The 14,370-nt window shown below is 47.3% G+C and overlaps 1 protein-coding gene across 1 annotated transcript in view; it reads right to left on the bottom strand.

Annotated features, from left to right (window-relative positions):
* The window catches only part of BCR (BCR activator of RhoGEF and GTPase), a 231,435-nt gene that overhangs the window by 49,283 nt on the left and 167,782 nt on the right, over positions 1 to 14,370 (bottom strand). The window contains exons 9-13 of the mRNA XM_038762448.1: positions 8,025 to 8,146; positions 6,297 to 6,465; positions 4,799 to 4,918; positions 2,518 to 2,593; positions 380 to 484 (exon numbers count right to left, since the gene is read on the bottom strand). Of these exons, the coding sequence (XP_038618376.1) occupies positions 380 to 484; positions 2,518 to 2,593; positions 4,799 to 4,918; positions 6,297 to 6,465; positions 8,025 to 8,146 (592 nt within the window). The remainder of the gene's footprint in view (positions 1 to 379; positions 485 to 2,517; positions 2,594 to 4,798; positions 4,919 to 6,296; positions 6,466 to 8,024; positions 8,147 to 14,370) is intronic.

The raw sequence follows: 14,370 nt of genomic DNA, 5'->3' as shown, positions 1-14,370 counted from the left end.
TCAATTCTTATTCCAAACTTTCCTCCTAGACTGGCAGAGCAGCTGCCAAACCTCCACTTTCTAGGTACTGTTTTCTCCTTAGAATTTGTTTTGTTCAACTGTCGGATCGTAGGATAAAGTCCGATGGTCCTCCCGGTTTGGCCAAAGAAAATTATAAATACACATTTATAAGTGATAAAACTTTCAGGCAACATATCTACGATGCCCCAGTGAAGCTAGATGCTCTTACTTCAAAAGGATAACATTAGTATCTACCCCAGAACTAAGAACAGTTTTTGGCACGAAGCGGGCACTTAACAAATACCATAAAAATATTAAAAAGAAGAACAAGTCAATCCATATATTGGTCATCCGTACAGCAGATGGAGATTGTTCTCACCTTCTTTATTGATGGTGAGAGGAATGTTGTGGACAGTCTGAAGTTTGACGCAGGAGTTGGTTAGCATTTGAAGCTCTACTGAAGTGAGGGAGAAGCTTTTAAAACCTGCAACAAAAATCAGAAGACCAAATGAATCATCCAATCCTCCAAGCACACCATTACTCTGGGCTCAGGTACCGAAGGCAGAGGGCTTTGGCTGCCAATAAAAACTTGCATTCCGCTCGGGGCAAAAGTGACTACCTTTCCTCAACTACAACTCACCGGGAATGGCTCAGCAGTAACAGGAGTGAGAGGCATTCATTCAATCGTACTTACTGAGCGCTTACTGTGTGCAGAGCACTGTACTAAGTGCTTAGGAGAGTACAACACAACAATACACAGACACATTCCCTGCTCACAATGAGAGGCGAAGAGGAGGGGCACCATTTGATCACAAGGAAGAAGCAACGTGGCCTAGGGGAGAGCACATGGGCCTTGGAACCAGAAGGACCCGAGTTCTAATTCCACCTCCACCACTTGTTTGCTGCGCTTATTTTTGTACTGTACTCTCCCAAGAGCTCAGTACAGTACTCTGCAAACAGTAATTGCTCAATAAATACAACTGAATGAATGACCGTGGGCAAGTCACTTCTTTGGGCTTCAATGATCTCATATGTAAAATGGGCGTTAAGGCTGTGAGCCCCATGTGGGACATGGACTGTGTCCAACCTGATTATCTTGTATCTGCTCCAGTGCTTAGAACAGTGCCTGACACATAGTAGTGTTTAACAAATACTATAAAAATAAATGGTCTCTCTCCCATTTGGAGAAGGAATGCCAATATCCGTTTCAATATTATTTATTGAGCACCTAATATGGCACAGCACTGTACTAGGCCTTTGGGGAACACCGACCTCTCGCCTTCATCCTGCCTCTGGCCTGGAATGCCCCTCCTCCTCAAATCCGACAGACAATTATTCTTCCCCACTTCAAGGCCTTATTGAAGACACATCTCCCCGAAGAGGCCTTCCCTAACTAAGCCTTCCTTTCCTTTTCTGCCACTCCCTTTTGTGTCACCCTGACTAGCTCCCTTTGTTCTTCCCCCCTCCCATCCCACAGCACTTAAGAAAAATCTGCAATTTATTTATATTAATGTCTGTCTCTGCCCGACCCCTCAAGACCGCAAGCTCATTGTGGGCAGGGAATTTGTCTATTTATTGCTGTATTCCACTCTCCCAAGTGCTTAGTACCGTGCTCTACACAGAGTAAGAGCTCAATAAATAGGACTGAATGAAAAGGGAGGGCTTTAAGACATGATTACTATACCCGAGGACTTTACAATCTATAAGAAAATATGTACTGCTGCCCCATGTGTTGGGGGCCACTATAAAGCAGCTCAGTTTAGGACTGAAAATTCTAAATTTTCCCATTGGAAATTCCTCAGAGAGCACTGGTACCCACTTTTTGTATGAGACATTTACACAAGATCTGTGGTTCATTCATTCATTCATTTCATTCAATCGCATTTATTGAGCGTTTACTGTGTGCACAGCACTGTACTAAGCGCTTGGGAAGTACAAGTTGGCAACAAACAGAGACAGTCCCTACCCGACGGCGGGCTCACAGTCTAAAAGGGGGAGACAGACACCAAAACAAAACATATTAACAAAATAAAATAAATAGAATACTAAATATGTACAAGTAAAATAGAGTAATAAATATGTACAAGCATATATACAGGTGCTGTGAGGAGGGGAAGGAGGGAAAGCGGGGAGGATGGGGAGGGGGCGAGGAAGGAGGGGGCTCAGTCTGGGAAGGCCTCCTGGAGGAAGTGAGCTCTCAACACTATTCATTCATTCATTCAATCGTATTTATTGAGCACTTACTGTGTGCAGAGCGCTGCACCAAGCGCTTGGGAAGTACAAATTGGCAAGACTGTGGTTGTTCTGTGGGTGTGTCTGTGGGGCACAAGAATCCAAAGCTATAAACTGGATTCCATAGCTAGGCAAGGGATTAGACTGAGAGCTGGATTGTCACTCTTTATTGCTGTATTGAACGTTCCCAAGTGCTCAGTATAGTGCTCTACACACAGTAAGCGTTTAATAAATATGATCGAATGAATAAATGAATCAGTTGATATTAATCTAGAACACACTTACATTTTTTCTGCTGCTCCCGAATGTTCTCCCTCCATTCTGCCCGCTCATAGTCAGAGGAGATTAGGAATGTGTAACTCTAAAACGGGCAAGAAAAAAAAAACGAAAACAGACATCATGTCATCTTTCACGGCTAAGCAGGCTGGAGGAAGGGGTTACAGTGCGATTATTTTGACCGAACCTCTGCTGACAGTAGCTTCCCTGCAGTGCTCTGTCGCTATAAGTGAGGGCTCCAGCTGCAAGAACTTCCTTGCCACAGCTCTGGGTCGATAGCCAGCTGGAATTTGGCAGTGGGAACTGACTGTCGGCAGCAGCCTGTCAGTGCCAAGCAGAGACTCTTGCGGATAAGGTACCTCTAAAGATCTCCCCTTACTCCTTCTGTCTTTCCTTGCCCGTTGGGTCTCTGGCAAAGACAGCCCCTGTGCCAGCTGTGGGCACATCGCAGGAACAGGTCTCCGTGCCAGGCTCCCTGTTTAGGACAGAGCCTGCTATGGGGCAGGGAAGACGGGGCCCAAGCCCACGGATGCAGAAAGGGGCTGTTTCAAAACAGGTGGGGAGGATGTTTCTAAGACAGTAAGTAGAAATTGCTCTGAAACTGCACAGAGTCGTTTGCCAGCTGACATCCAAGGGGATACTATTCCCCAACACCACAGGAACACTAGCTCTAAAAGCCATCCATCCTTGCCACCAACCTCACAAGAGAAGCTCCTCCAGCCAATTGGGCAGCTAGAGAGCAAGATCACTTTACACGCAGATATTCTCAGATGTGCAAGTCCGTTTTGTCAATATTTGTTAAGCAATTTCTAAGTGCCAGGACCTGTACCACTAAAAATTGGGGCAGATAAAAGCTATGCAGGTTGAAGTCCACGTCCCATATGGCATTCGCAGTCTTAATTCCCGCGCTTAGTCCGGTGCTCTGCACGCAGTAAGCGCTCAGTAAGTACGATTGAATGAATGACTATTAGCTCATTGCGGAAGGAAGCCCCTTCCTTCCTCTCCCCCTCGTCCCCCTCTCCATCCCCCCCATCTTACCTCCTTCCCTTCCCCACAGCACCTGTATATATGGATATATGTTTGTACATATTTATTACTCTATTTATTTTACCTGTACATAGCTATTCTATTTATTTTATTTTGTTAGTATGTTTGGTTTTGTCTCCCCGTTTTAGACTGTGAGCCCACTGTTGGGTAGGGACTGTCTCTATATGTTGCCAATTTGTACTTCCCAAGTGCTTAGTACAGTGCTCTGCACACAGTAAGCGCTCAATAAATACGATTGATGATGATGATGATGATTCGCTTTTCACAGATGAGGTAACAGGGGCCCAGAGAAGCTAAGTGATTTCCCCAGAGTCACACAGCATAGCTGGGATTGGAACCCAGGTCCTCTGACTCGCTGGCCCGGGCTCTTTCCGCTAGGCCATGCTGCTTTAATTCCATCCACTGTGACTCAATCGCTCACTTAGCGCAAGCCTCCCTTCAAATCGGTGGCTGCTAAGCTAGCCCTGGCCACCAGAAACCCCGGGTTGAGGTTTGGGTCAAAATCTGAGAGTGCAGGGTCCAATCTCGCCACTAAGTAGTCCCGCTGACTGGTTCTATTCATTCATTCGATCGTATTTATTGAGCGCTTACTGTGTGCAGAGCACTGTACTAAGCGCTTGGGAAGTACACGTTTTGGCAACATCTAGAGACGGGCCCTACCCAACAGCGGGTTCACAGTCTAGAAGGGGGAGACGGACAACGAAACAAACATATAAACCAGATAAAATAAATAGAATAAATATGTACAAGTAAAACAGAGTAATAAATATGTACAAACATATATACATATTCATTCATTCAATCGTATTTATTGGTTCTCTGCAGCTCGGGGAGAGACTCATCCAGCTGCAAGGAGCAGAATCCGAGACCTTACCCTTACACACCAGTCATCCATGCTACCTCTAAGGCTTCTCCTTTTCCTCCGCAGCTGAGATCTGGGGTCCTGGTACTTCTGGGGCCTTACCTCGGCCTCAGTTTCAGCTTTGGGCAGGGCACAGAAAGCCAGAGACCCGGGAACTGATGCCAACCTGCGGCACCTCCCCGGGGGGAGATAAAGGGAGGCAGCAGATCCATGATCTGCCCCACCTAGGCCTCCCTCCCCACCTCCAACTGAGTTTCAGGCCCGCTTACACACATCATCGGGACAAGGTAAGAAATGGGGGAAACACAGAGTTAGGCACCCAAGAGGGAGTGAAGAGACGGCATCTGAGACAGCACAAAAGACCCGATTCACCGTCCTCACCTTGCCGTTGCGATTGTGCACCCTGAAGGCCATGTTGGGAGACATCAGCAGGAGCAAGGACTCCTGTTCCGACAGCTTTTTTTTCAATCTCTCTATGACTTTGCTGCCCTTGTTTGCCCTCTGCAGAAGAGGAAAAAGGAGACAACCACAGTCACAAAAGTGGAGGAAAGATTCAAGTAAACGCTGGGAATAATTTTCAGAGAATCAACGGATATTTGTTATTAAATGGGGAGGGATAAAGGGAATCACCCCCTCAGTCTATCAAAGGTAGTATTTTTTCCTCGTCTATTTAGTGCAGAGCACTGTATTACGTACTTGAGAATACCGTATTCTATTTGTTTTATTTTGTTAATATGTCTTGTTTTGTTCTCTGTCTCCCCCTTCTAGACTGTTGGGTAGGGACTGTCTCTTTATGTTGCCAACTTGTACTTCCCAAACGCTTAGTACAGTGCTCTGCTCACAGTAAGCGCTCAATAAACACAATTGAATGAATGAATAAACAAATATTATTACTATTATGTATTTTTTACAGTACTTGTTAAGCGCTTATTATGTGTCAGGCACTGTACTGAATGCTGGGGTAGATATGAGCTAATTAGGTTGGACACAGTCCATGTTCCACATGGTGCTCACAGTTTTCATCCCCAATTTACAGATGAGGGAACTGAGGCACAGTGAAATTAAATGACTTGTCCAAGGTCACGGAGCAGACAATTAATCAATCACTCAATTGTATTTATTGAGTGTTTACCTTATGCAGAGCATAATTAATAATAATAATAGAATTAGTTAAGCACTTACTATGTGCCAAGCACTGTTCTGAGCTCTGGGATAGATACAAGTTAATCAGGTTGGACCCAGTCCCTGTCCCACGTGAGGCTCATACTTTTAAGTGACTAGCCCAAGGTCACACAACAGACATGGGGAAGAGCCCTGACTAGAACCCAGGTCCTTCTGACTCCTGGGCCTGTGCTCTATCCTGTAGGCCATGCTGCTTCTCACACTACTAAGTGCTTGGGAGAGCACAATGCAACAGATGTGTTCCCTGCCCACAGTGAGCTTACTTAGTTCAGTGCTCTGCACATAGTAGAGCAGTGCTCTGCTGCTGTAGAAAAGCAGTGTGGCTCAGTGGAAAGAGCCCGGGCTTTGGAGTCAGAGGTCATGGGTTCAAATCCCGGCTCCGCCAACTGTCAGCTGTGTGACTTTGGGCAAGTCACTTCACTTCTGTGGGCCTCAGTTCCCTCATCTGTAAAATGGGGATGAAGACTGTGAGCCCCCCGTGGGACAACCTGATCACTTTGTAACCCCCCAGCGCTTAGAACAGTGCTTTGCACATAGTAAGTGCTTAATAACTGCTATCATTATTATTACTAGTAGTAGTAGTAAACACTCAACAAATACCATTGATGGATTCCAACTCTACCATATTAAGCACCCAATAAATACCACGGATTGGGAATGGCTGCTTTTTACAATGGTCCCGGCTGCCTTCCCTTACCTTTTCTCGCTGGATATCGCTCTTGATCTGGGAGATCTTGATCTTCATGGCCTCCAGCTCCTCGTCGGGCACTAGGGGAATGTTGGGCACGGCCTCGGACTCATCCACTGTTTGGAAGCTCAGGTCCGTGAGTGGAATGTACCACTTGCAGTCATACTGCTGGTTTTTCCTGGAAGGCAGAAGGGTCGGCGGCTTTGAAGTCTACCCTCGCTTTCTGGAACTTTCTCAGCCAGACCACCTTCTAGATATGTTGACGCCAAAAGTTACTCTTCCCTCCTGGCTCTAATTAAAAGCCCGATGGGTCTGTTGAAATGAAGGTGCCAAACAGCTGGGGCATAAATACAGTTCACAGACGTACCATTATACCCAGCACAGAAAGAGAGTTGGCTCTGTACTATTTACCAACCTCCAAAAGCTCAGCAGCGGGAAAGGGCTAATGACAAGAACGGGAGGAGAGAGTTGAGAAAGTATGTGTGTTTGTGTGTCTGTGTGTGTGTTGGGAGGGTGAAGGGGGGAGATGCCGCTTCCCAAATGATCACATGAAACAGTCCACAACGCGGAGTTGTGAGCCCATGAGTAGCTCTATGTGTAGTCTATGTGTAGCTCACATAGACTGTGAGCCCACTGTTGGGTAGGGACTGTCTCTATATGTTGCCAATTTGTACTTCCCAAGCGCTTAGTACAGTGCTCTGCACGTAGTAAGCGCTCAATAAATACGATTGATGATGATGATGATGATGGAGCTATCACGGGGGTCACCAGAGAAGGGTCAGATTTCATTGTTGTTGTTATGGTATTTGTTGATTGATTCATTCAATCATATTTATTGAGAGCTTACTGTGTGCAGAGCACTGTACTAAGTGCTTGGGAAGTACAAGCTGGCAACATATAGAGATGGTCCCTACCCAACAGTGGGCTCACAGTCTAGAAGGGGGAGACAGACAACAAAACAAAACATATTAACAAAATAAAATAAATAGAATAGTAAATATGTACAAGTAAAATAGAGTAATCAATCTGTACAAACATATAAACAGGTGCTGTGGGGAGGGGAAGAAGGTGGGGGGGGGGAGAGGAAGAAGGGGGCTCAGTCTGGAAGGCCTCCTGGAGGAGGTGAGCTCTCAGTAGGGCTTTGAAGGGAGGAAGAGAGCTAGCTTGGCGGATGTGCAGAGGGAGGGCATTCCAGGCCAGAGGGATGATGTGGGCCGGGGGTCGACGGCGGGACAAGCGAGAACGAGGCATGGTGAGGGGATTAGCAGCAGAGGAACGGAGGGTGCGGGCTGGGCTGCAGAAGGAGAGAAGGGAGGTGAGGTAGGAGGGAGAGAGGTGATGGACAGCCTTGAAGCCGAGACTGAGGAGCTCCTTATGTGCCAGACACTGTACTAAAGCACTGGAGTAGGTTCAAGCCAATCAGGTTGGACACAATCCACACCCCACATGGAGCTAACAGTATTAATCCCCATTTGACAGATGAGGGAACTGAGGACAGAAAAGTTCAGTGACTTGCCTAAGGTCACCAGCAGACAAGTGACAAAACTAGGATTGGAACCCAGATCTTCTGACTTCCAGGATCGTGCTCTAGTCATTAGATCACGCTGCTACAAGATGTGTCGTCCAAGGCCACTGTGAGGACGGTATGGGATGGGTTCTGAGCAGCCGGCGTTTCCCTGAGGGTTGAGTTCTTCTTCCCGCCCCAAGTACGGCCTGGGAAGCAGGGAAATTACTTACCCTCCGATTTGCTTCTTGAGCTTGGCACACAGGAACAGGTCGGTGAAGAGAAAGACATGACGTAGCTTACGGGCCCCCTCCACCAGCTCCACCATGAAACTGTCCTTCAGGAGCTGCCGATGCTGTCAGACACAGGACGGGAGAGCTCAAGTCAGGACATGTGTTAGGGGCTGGGCCTATGGCCTGAGACTGAAATCCTGAACTGGGTATGTGCTGCTTTTTCTTTATTAGTGGTATTTGTTAAGTGCTTACTATGTGCCACGCACTGATCTAAGCGCTGGGGTTGATACAAGCTAATCAGGTTGGACACCGTCCCTAATGACGGCATTTTTTAAGCACTTACTATGTGTCAAGCACCATTCTGAGCTCTGAGGTGGATAGAAGCTAATCAGATTGAACAAAGTCCATGGCCCATGTGGGGTTCACAGCCTTAATCCCCATTTGACAGATGGGGGAACTGAGGCCCAGAGAAGTGAAGTAATTTGCCCAAGGTCATGCAGCTCACAGGTGGCAGGCCTGGATTAGAACCCAGGACCTTCCGACTCTCAGGCCCGTGCTTTATCCACTAGGCTATACTGCTTCTCAGTTCTGTTGCTTTAGCAGTTCTCTCTGGCTAGTGTTTTTCTTCCTCTAAGAACTTTAATCCTCTCACCCTCTGAGAAGGAACCCAATTCGAAGCCCTTCCATTCAGTTGAAATTTCAGTGATGATGAACCGCGTGGGCCTGCGAGTCGGAGGGACCTGGGTTCTAATTCCAGCTCTGCCACACGTTGGCTGTGTGAGTGTGGGCAAGTCACTTCTCTGTGCCTCAGTTACCTCAGCTCCTCAAAGTCCTAAAATGTTGCTTGTTGGCATGGGGCAAGTCAGGAGTGAGGGCCCCAGGTTGCCCGGGAGTGGGGCAACAGTGGCTCCTGGAGAGCCATTCATTCATTCATTCATTCAATTGTATTTATTGAGTGCGTACTGTGTGCAGAGCATCGTACTAAGCGCTTGGGAAGAACAAGTCAGCAACATATAGAGACGGTCCCTACCCAACAATGGGCTCACAGTCTAGAAGGGGGAGATAGACAACAAAACAAAACATGTAGACAGGTGTCAAAATCGTCAGAACAAATGGAATTAAAGCTATATGCACATCATTAACAAATAAATAGAATAGTAAATATGTACAAGTAAAATAGAGTAATAATCCATACAAATATATAGACAGGTGCTGTGGGGAGGGGAAGGAGGTAGGGCGGGGGGGGATGGGGAGGAGGAGAGGAAAAAGGGGGCTCAGTGTGGGAAGGCCTCCTGGAGGCTTTGAAGGGAGGAAGAGAGCTAGCTTGGCAGATGTGTGGAGGGAGGGAGGGCAACAACCAAGACGTTGCTTGGTGTTTTGGCCACCACCACCGGGCCTCATTTACCACCGGCCCGGGGCCCCCACGGGGCCTCAGTCACCACTGGGCCTCATCCACCACCAGTCCTCAGCCACCACCGGCTCTGGCCCACCAGCAGGCCCCAGCCACAACGGCCCGCCTGGCGAGCGCGAGCTCCCATCCCCTCTGATGGGGAGATTCAGGAGGGCGGCCGCAGCAGCCTAGGCAGATTGAAAGGTTTCCTCTCTGGGAAACAGCTCTGAGAAAGAGAACACTTAGCCTGCTTCAGAGGTGAGAAAGACAGAGCCTAGGCCCACCTCGGACATGGCCCCCTGGTTGGAGAGCACCGGTTCTGCTTCTGACACTCGAGGGAGCCCAACCAACCAATTCTGACTCCAGAGAACTGGAACCTGCAACCTGGACAATCATCACCTAGACTGTAAGCTCCCTGATGCTCCAGGAGGCCTTCCCAGACTGAGCCCCCCTTTTCCTCTGCTCCTCCTCCCTTCCCCAGAGCCCTGACTCCCTCTGCTCTACCTCCCCACCCCACCGCACTTGTGTATATATGTACATATTTATAGTCTATTTTATTAATGATGTGTATATATCTATAATTCTATTTATTTTGATGGTATTGATGCCTGTCTACTTGTTTTGTTTTGTTGTCTATCTCCCCCCTTCTAGACTGGGATTGTCTCTGTTGCCGAATTGTACTTCCCAAGCGCTTGGCACAGTGCTCTGCACACAGTAAGCGCTCAATAAATACAATTGAATGAATGAATGAATGATGGCAGAGACCACATCTAATTCATTTCATTGTTCCTCCCCAAGGTCCTATTACAGAGTTGGGCCCAAAGTGCCACCTATAAAATACCTGGTCAGTCAATCCATCAATCCATCCTCTGATAAACTGGGTTGACGACAAATGTGTCTAGACGCCATAGGCCCCTCAATTTCCCTCTGGCTTTGAAATTCCTATGTTTCTGTCTGCCTCAGAAAAATACATGAACATGAAAGGATGGAAAGCGGAGTCCCACTTCCAACACCCAGAGTTTCCTTTCTCTTCACATGAAAGGACTACCCAGACTCCCACTTGAGCCCGGAATGATTGCTTGGGAGCAGAGAATGGTGGTAGCTTCTCTTTTCCAAGGAAGTTTCTCCAGCATTTGATACTGTCAAAGAGGTAGGCCCACCTCAGCAAGAGCTGCAACATGTCTGCTTGTTCTCTGTTAGCTCAGTGATCGACTCTGGGTAGGAAAGAGGTTAAGGCAGAGACATGATCCAACTCTGAGTCAGATTTCATGAAGCCAGACAGCACAAGGGAAAATTCCTGGCTCCTCCTTGACAATCAAGTCACCTCTGGCCCTTCCAGGATGCAAGGGAAGAGAGCCTTCCCCTACCCCCATCATATATACAGAGAGAGCGAGAGAGAGAGAGAGAAAGGGGAGAGGCCACTCTTGGATGACTAGAATCTGGGGTTTATTGGTTGAAAGCCAAAGAGGACCTGCTGGGAGTGAGAAGAGGGGGAAAAAAAAGGATGGAAGGTTGAAATCATTATGCTCTTATTCATTAGGAGTAAAGGCAGGGATGTAGCTGAAGAAGTTAGGCCTATTAGGTCACACAGCGGACAAGTGGTGGAGCCAGGATTAGAACCCAGATCCTGCCTCCTGGGCTCATGCCGTCCATTAAGTCATGCTACTTCTCTAAGGAAATTGGGGAGAAGCAGCGTGGCTCAGTGGAAGGAGTATGGGCTTGGGAGTCAGAGATCATGGGTTCAAATCCTGGCTCCGCCGCTTGTCAGCTGTGTGACTTTGGGCAAGTCACTTAACTAATCTATGCCTCAGTTACCTCATCTGTAAAATAAGGATTAAGATTGTGAGCCCCACATGGGACAACCTGATCACCTTGTATCCTCCCCAGTGCTTAGAACAGTGCTTTGCACATAGTAAGTGCTTAACAAATACCAAAATTATTATTATTATTAAATGGCACTCTATACGCATGAGGATGGATTTCAAGGAGGGTGATCATCACATAGCTCATCTGCATTCTTGTTGCCACTGCTGGGGATGAAAAAGCTGTTGGTCTGATTCAGGAATAGCATAGCTATTGCTCTTACATTCTTTTCCAGGGACTAAAGGAGAACTCCACAGTTATCAATCTGAGAATGAGCATGGCGTAGTGGATAAAGCATAGGCCTGAGAGTCAGAAGGTCATGGGTTCTAATCCTAGCTCTGCCATGTCTGCTGTGTGACCTAGGGCATGTCACTTCACTATGCCTGTTACCTCATCAGTAAAATGGGGATTGAGACTGTTGGCTCCATGTGGGACAAGGACTGTTTCCAACCCTATTTGTATCCACCCCAGAGTTTAGTACAGTGCTTGGCACATGGGAAGCATTTAATAAATTCCGTTATTATTATTATCCTTATCAATCAATTGTGTTTATGGAGTGCTTACTATGTGCAGGGCACTGTACCAAGTGCTTGGGAGAGTACAATATAACAGAGTTGGTAGACATGTTCTCTGCCCACATGGATATAAGGAAAGATGGGGCATATATATCAAAATGCAAAATCAGTGGTGTTCCTCTTGGGTCTCCTCTGATAGCTTCCCAAAGAGACGGAAAAATATTCCCACTTGCCAAGAGAATTTACCTCAAATGTTGCTGCCTTTCCCTATGGTTGCTGATACCACCCATACTCCTGCCCTAACAATCTACTCTTATTTGGGCTCCTGCCTGCAGTGAGCTCCGGCCAAAAATAACCTCATTCGGGGCCTCAAAATCCCAAGGATGCATGGGAATCTCCCGTCATGGTCTGGGGAAGTTTGTTCCAGTCTCCACTCTGCCAACACAAATCTAAAACCTGTAACAGCTGAATCAAGGAGCCAGCTGTTCCTCCCCCTCCCCCCCGCTGTCACCTAGAGCCAGGAATTCTTTTCATAATATTATTCATTGCTAAGCCCTACCGAAAAAGGAGTCCATCTCAGGATAAGTGTCCAGGACTTGCAGGGATCGGATCCTCATACTGCCTAGGAAAGAATCTCTCAGCTCCGGATGCTAGGGAAGCAGCGTGGCTCAGTGGAAAGAGCCCGGGCTTTGGAGGTCAGAGGTCATGGGTTCAAATCCCAGCTCTGCCACTTGACAGCTGTGTGACTTTGGGAAACTCACTTCAATTTTCTGGGCCTCAGTTACCTCATCCGTAAAATGGGAATTAAGACTGTGAGCCCCGTGGGACAACCTGATCACCTTGTATCTTCTAGACTGTGAGCCCACTGTCTTCTAGACTGTGAGCCCACTGTTGGGCATATGTTGCTGTACAGCTCTGTAGATTGTAACCAAGAGAAAGGGAAAGCACTGGCATAGATACAAGATAATCAGGTCGGAGCCAGTCCCTAGCCCATATAGGGCTCACAGTCTGAGCAGGAAGAACAGATACTGAATCCCCATTTTACAGGGAACATATACTGTTCTCTATATGTTGCCAACTTGTGCTTCCCAAGCGCTTAGTACAGTGCTCTGCACACCGTAAGCGCTCAATAAATACGACTGAATGAATGAATGAACCTCCCCAGCGCTTAGAACAGTGCTTTGCACACAGTAAGCACCTAATAAATGCCATCATTATTATTATTATTACTAGCGACTCCCAATCCAGAAAAGGCTTTTGGTGCTTAACATCAAATAATCAAAAAAAGCCTTCAATCTGGAGGGTCTTCCTGGGTTCTCAAGCGATACAAACTTTAAGCTTCAGAGAGACAAGACTGAGAGCTTCTTTTTTTCTCATGTATTTGTTAAGCGCTGTTCTAAGAACTGGGGTAGATACAAGTTTATGAGGCTGGACACAGTCCCTGTCCCACATGGGGCTCACAGTCCAAGTAGCAGGGAGTAGGAGTTGATTCCCATTTTACAGTTGAGGAAACTGAGGTATAGACAAGTTAAGTGATTTGCTCAAGGTCACACAGTAACCAATTGGCAGAGCCAGGATAAGAGTCCAGGTCCACTGATTCCCTAGCCCATGCTCTTTCCACTTGGCCATGCTGCTTCCCATACTGGATTGGGTGACGTTATTTTCGCTTTCTGCTTCTCTGTTGGCAAAACTACGATACCATTGAGGATGCACCTGTAAGAGGGTCTTGGCTTGCTTCTGTGGAAGATGTTTGGACTGTATCAAATATTGCTGAGGAGGTGAGGTGAGGATGGTCAAAGGGAGTTAGTGAGAGGAGATAAGGAAGGGGTCATCTGGACTCCAGGTGAAGGAGTGTCATTATCTCAGCTTCACGTCTGTCTGGTCCCTCTAGACTGTAAACTCATTGTAGGCAGGGTATGTCTCTGTTAATTTTTGTACTGTACTCTCACAAGCGCTTAGTACAGTGCTCTTCATAAAATACACGTTCAATAAATGACTGAATGCTCCCTAACAGAGGGGCCTCCTGGGCAGCTCACAAGAGAGTGCAAGGCTGTGCCAGGAGGTAGGAGCAAAAGAGCAGGTCTTACTAAGCTTACTAAGCAGAGGAGCAGCTCTTTTACTGCTACGACTCCTCCCCCTTGAAGGGTTCAATGAGAGTGTCAAAGGTGGCAATCAGAGGATTTCCCAGCCAGCTTCTAGAAAGCCCAAAGAGAATGGCAAGAGTGCCTTGTAAATCTTTCCCTTTCTCTTGGTGACAATCTACAGAGCTGTACAGCAATGAGCTCTGCTTCTCCTCACCTCACCTCACCTCCAACAACAGTCAGTGGGTCCCGAGGGAACCAGCCCCCACAAAATCCCCTCCCAGGTGGTTTCTGGCTCAGACGCTTTTCCCCAAGAACACCTGAGAAATATTTACAATGCAGATCATCATCTGGGGAGGCTGAGCTACGGGAGGACTGGATAAGTAATACAGGAGAAGGTTGGGGATACCACGGAAACACTTCCACCTCAGGAAGCAATCAATCAATGGTATTGAGTGCTTACTAGGTGCAGAGCACTGTAGTAAGCGCTTGGGAGA

The sequence above is a fragment of the Tachyglossus aculeatus genome, chromosome 21 (genome assembly GCF_015852505.1).
Source record: "Tachyglossus aculeatus isolate mTacAcu1 chromosome 21, mTacAcu1.pri, whole genome shotgun sequence".
Taxonomy (NCBI): domain Eukaryota; kingdom Metazoa; phylum Chordata; class Mammalia; order Monotremata; family Tachyglossidae; genus Tachyglossus; species Tachyglossus aculeatus.
The sequence above is the reverse complement of the archived record's forward strand: the minus strand, read 5'-3'. Positions and strand labels throughout refer to the sequence as shown.